This window comes from Hordeum vulgare, chromosome 5H (assembly GCF_904849725.1).
Source record: "Hordeum vulgare subsp. vulgare chromosome 5H, MorexV3_pseudomolecules_assembly, whole genome shotgun sequence".
NCBI lineage: Eukaryota > Viridiplantae > Streptophyta > Magnoliopsida > Poales > Poaceae > Hordeum > Hordeum vulgare.
The window spans coordinates 490,575,440-490,580,843 of NC_058522.1; the positions used below are offsets into that span (position 1 = coordinate 490,575,440).

The window sequence follows — 5,404 nt, forward strand, 5'->3', positions numbered from 1 at the left end:
TTTTGAAATTAGGTTCACCAACAAAGGACGTAGGCGGTTCACTAAATACTTAGAAACAATTTTCTAGATCACATTGCACAAACTTATTGGACGGAACTCCTTGAGGTCCTTAGCGAAAGGAACTTTCGGGATCAACACAATAGCAGTATCGTTCATGCCCTCCGACATCACAACAGTTTGAAAAAATTCCAGTACCGCCGCTGTGATGTCACCTTTCATAACCGCCCAATTGCGTTGATAGAACCTAGCTGGAAATCCGTCCGTGACCGGTGCTTTTAACGGTCCTATTTGTAAGAGTGCATTGGACACCTCCTCCTCAATAAACGGTGCACATAAGGTATCATTCATCTCTTGTGACACTTTAGGTGTTATATTCTCCAGAACCGACTCCGGGGTGAGGGTCGGGTCCTTCGTGAAAACATCCTTGAAGTAAGACGTGGCCATCAACTCCATCTCACAGGGGACCGAGCACCATGTCCCGTCGTTACGCCTTAAACGTTGAATATAGTTACGGTGCGTGGGCCACACAGTTCGCCGATGGAGGTAAGAAGTGTTCCTCTCCCCCTCCTTGAGCCACGTAATGCGTGATTGGTGCAACCGAAGCATCTCTCACGGTATAGCAACTCATCCAGTTGATACATCTCCTGTCGTATGGTCGCCCTGTCCGCATCATGATGCTGCAGGTCCGCTAGTTCACTACGTAGATTTTCAATCTCGGACATGACCTGGCAGAAGTTCTCTTTGCTCTTTCTCTAACAGCCCCAACATGCGCATCCGGCTTGCTCTTTCTCCATCTCTGCGCCATCACCGCCCCCAGGCTAGGGTGTCGTTCCCACATTATTTCGTACCCGGGGATATTTTTAGTACGTCTTGGTTCTGCACGTGCTAGCTGAACCATGATGGGGACATGATCTGAACACGAGGTCGCCAAGTGCACCACATGTGCAAACGGAAAGATCTCCCTCAACGCCTCATCAGCGCATGCTCTATCCAATCGAACACACACATTCCTCTCTTCGTACTTCCCATTATCATATGTGAACGTTGTCCCCGAGAAACCCAGGTCCATGAGTTTGCAAGCTTCCAAGCAATCACGACAGAGGAGCATTTGATTTTCATAATGTTGCGACCGAGAAAAGTGTTCATGTTGCCACATTGCCTCATTGATATCTCCACATACCAGCCACGGATCCGACGACACCGCACAGAGACTTGACAAGGCACTGCACATGCGATGATGATGCCCGCGGCTCTCCATACACGAATGTAGTTCTCCAAGTTTTGTCATTAGCATTGTCAATAATTCTAACATCAATATACCGTGCACAGAAGTCTAACACGGTTACTTTGAGGTTATCCGCCGGCACAAGTCTGTTACCTATTGGAGACCGACAGCGAGGCGAGCGGTACCATCGTGGGACGCCCCCCCCCCCCCCCCAAGGACGGCCCAGAGCCTGAAGAGGCCCCGCAAACCAGGCAAGGTGGAGGCGCTGAGGCGAACACAAGGTACTAGTAGTTGAAAGCACAAATTTTCCTGAAATAAAGTTTGTTGAAACCTATCAACCAATTTTCGAAGGTCTCGGCTTTAGAAACACATCGATAAAAATGATTTATGATTTGAACGCATGGTTCATAAGATAAAATATAATTTTAAGTAGATGTCATTGGCCTCCGTCCCAAGAGCCCCCCCCCCCTCCCCTTCCCCTTCCCTTCCCCCTCCCGTGTCGCTCCCATGAGCGACATGGAGGGGAAACCCTAGCCACCGCAAGAACACTCCCCCACACCCTCCCTTCCATCTCTCGTCGTCGACTGCTTGCGCTGACGGGCGAAGCCCTGTCAACATCGGTGGCGGTGGGGCCGTTCTTCCCCTGCCCGATGGCGGCCAGCATGGGCTGGTGAGGTCGGGCGGCATACGCCAAAGTTCTTGAAGTACATGTAGTCATCTCTGCAACCATGTGAAAAAAGGCAAAAAGAAACTTTATGAGTTTTTTCATTAATATTGTACTTAGCTTTTCATCTAAAAAAGCTAATAAAAAAGGTTTCAAAAAGCTAATCAGAAAAATGAGTAAAATTCAAAAAAAAAAGAAAAAAAGAAGAGCTCGTGTGGGAAACAGATTGCGCCGATCCGTTTGAGAATTCAAAAAGAGTCTTTGTATGTTTAGTATTTTTCTTTGAAGTTTCCCACACGAGACTCTTTTTGGAGTTGGAGTCCGAGACAGGATCGCTATGCGAGGCCAACTCGGGCACGATCGATCGATCGACCTAGCTTCTATATATATCAAAGTTGGACTACACGGAATCAGCACATAGTTCACCGGCCGGCCGTAGGAATCAGAGGGAGAATACGATCAAGATGGACAAGGAAGGGCACTCGCTACCGTCGGCGTCGTGCGCCGACGGCCGGAAGAGGAGAGTCTGCTACTACTACGACCCGGGCATCGCCAACGTCGACTATGGCGCCGACCACCACATGGTGCCCCGCCGCGTCGCCATGGCGCACGCCCTCGTCGAAAAATACGGCCTGCTCGCCGACATGGAGCGCCTCCGTGTCAGGCCAGCCACCAAGGCCGAACTGCGGGCCTTCCACGACGACGCCTACGTCCGCCTCCTCCACGACATCACCCAGGACGCCGACCATCGCCAAGGCGACGCCGAGATCCTGGAGACCGCCAGGGCGTGCGGCATCGGCGTGCCGGACCCCGGCGAGACCGCCGCATACGATAACCCCGTCATCGACGGCCTCTGGGACTACTGCGTCCGCTACGCCGGCGGGTCGCTCGCGGCCGCCCGCGCGCTCGCCTCCGGCACCTCCGACATCGCCATCAACTGGTCCGGCGGGATGCACCACGCGTGCCAGGGCAGGGCCAGCGGCTTCTGCTACGTCAACGACATCGTGCTCGCCATCCAGGAGCTCCTGAAGCACTTCGAGCGCGTGCTCTACGTGGACATCGACGTGCACCACGGCGACGGCGTGGAGGAGCACTTCAAGAGGGAGAGCCGGGTGATGACGGTCTCGTTCCACCGCTACGGCGAGGACCGGCCCGGGGGCGAGAAATTCTTCCCGGGCACCGGCACGGCCGAGGACGTCGGCGAGGGCGACGGCAAGTACTACACTCTGAACGTGCCCATGGATGCACACATGGACGACGAGAGTTACCAGCACCTTTTCCGGCCGATCATGCACAAGGTCATGGAGAAATTTGTCCCGGACGCCGTGGTGCTGCAGTGCGGCGCGGACTCGCTCTACGGAGACAGGCTGGGCAACTTTAGACTATCCGTGAAAGGCCACGCCGGCTGCGTCAGCTACCTCCGTAGCTTCAACGTGCCGCTCCTCCTCCTCGGCGGCGGCGGGTACACTATCAACCATGTCGCCTCCTGCTGGTGCTACGAGACGGCGGTCGCCGTGGGCAAGGAGGAGGGGATCTCCGACGAGATACCCTTCCACGGGTACGAGCATTACTACAGGGACCAGGGCTATAAGCTGCATTTCACGGTGCCGAAGACGAACGGCAACAAGATCGACGTTGCTGCAATGGAAAAGATAAAGCAGGATGCCCTTATGAACCTGGCCATGCTCAAGCCACCGCCGACGACCCAAAGGCACCGCCGGCCAAGCAAAAGACATGGCATCGACGTCAACGCCCTATTTGACCATCACAGCAAGAATTCAAAGGAAAAAGATAAAAAGTCTAAGAAGTACCGCAGGGAAGAGGACGACCCCATGGAGAGGCTGCACCGGCTCTGCTGCGAGGCCGACCGCTATAGTTTCTTCACTGAGCTGGGGAAGAGAAAGGCATGTGAGGTGGCAAATACTACTTTCTCTAATCCAAAATAAGTGTCTAGTTTTGAACATAGCTGCCATTGGTGAAGGGAAAGACATGTTCACTGCACTAATTGTCAAGCTGGCATATTGCACGAGGTCGTGTTAGAGCAAAACGAGAAAAAGGTTATTTCTCTATATGCGTACCTAAAATATATGATGTTAACTTGTAAAAGAAGTCAACATTGTTTTTTTGCTTTTTACTTTCCTTCTCTTTTAAAGTCCAGAATTATCTCTATATACATGTGAATATCAGAAAGTGGTGTTTTGGCTATGGAATGCAAATGATCCCTTAATCTTGCACGTCCAACTGCTCCTCTATATCCGGTCCGAAAAGAATTTATGATGACTAGCACCTGCAACGCAGGTCTTGACTAATATTACAAACATATGTGAAAATCCACTTGTATATGTGAGCATTCAATTGTGCACAGTGAATTAGTCCTATGAAATCATAAAGTAGACATTAAGATTTACAAATTGATCTAACAGACACACACTGCTCCCTTCAATTCTTTGAGTTCCTCCCGAATTTAATCATGCAAGCTTTTTTGTGTGCAATAGTATATGATAAGTGATTCAGATAGAAAAAATAAATCCAAATATTAAAAAGTTCAGCTGCACTATTTGGATGGAATTCCTCACACGAAAGAATGCAACAAGTCATTCCACTTTATTTCATTTTGTTTTCCCAAAAATACTATAACTTTTGAACCCAACGTCAGAACGATGATCCGTTTTCACGGCTGTGTTCCTTACGACGAGCTCTTCAAAATTAGATCTCATATGGATAGGTTTCGACAAAAAAAAAATTGAGCAACTGTGGGGGTGATATTTATGCAACTTTAGTGCTAAAGAAAAACAACTTATTAGTGTGTGTAGTATGATCGCCTATTAACAAAAATTTCTTCAAAATTATCTATCATGACTAGAAGGTTAAATAACTTCACCCTTTAGCAACCACATGACAAATGTGGTCAGCTATTTCTAAACAGAAATGGTTAATTTATGCGCCGGATGTGCATGCTCGACTCCGCATGCGTTGGATGTCCATTAATGCGCTCTGAAACGCCAACTGTAGCCTCGTCTCCACAGAGGATCCCCACATGCGGGCCGAGGCTGCGGCGTGGCAGGCCCCACTGTGCAGGCCCGGTCCTATCATGCACGTGGTTTGCTAGGGTGCGCCTCCCAAAGTCCAACATGTGGCGTATGAACCATACATTGCAAGCAAAGAAGACGAGGCGTCCAGCGGAAGCCGGACGGCTCCCGGCCCGGCCGTCTCCCACGCCTGGGCTCACAGGTCATGGCTCCCTAGACCCGCAAGCCGAATACTCAAGCCGGTGAGGCCCTTCGCCTCAAGACGGCAGGCCTCCCCTGCTTCGGGGACTACTCACGGGGGGATAACCCCAGGGTAGGCTCATCAAGCTTACTCCCCATACTTTGGCGTAGAGAAGGACGAAAGCTTCCTCAACTACCGGCTCCTCCTAGCCGGCTACGTAGCCCTTGCCAGCTAGGAGTGTAGTCGTCTACGTCGTGGTCGGCTGGCTAGCCGCCAGCCAGCTGAAGGGCACATGTCGCATCGAT

General features: G+C 51.1%; 1 protein-coding gene across 1 annotated transcript; it reads left to right on the top strand.

The window, feature by feature from the left end:
- The first annotated feature begins 2,310 nt into the window (after positions 1-2,310).
- Positions 2,311-3,875, top strand: LOC123398916 (histone deacetylase 2-like). The gene has a single exon (XM_045093355.1). It carries the CDS (start codon positions 2,354-2,356, stop codon positions 3,833-3,835), a length of 1,482 nt encoding a protein of 493 aa, XP_044949290.1. The 5' UTR covers positions 2,311-2,353; the 3' UTR covers positions 3,836-3,875.
- The last annotated feature ends 1,529 nt before the right edge of the window (positions 3,876-5,404 follow it).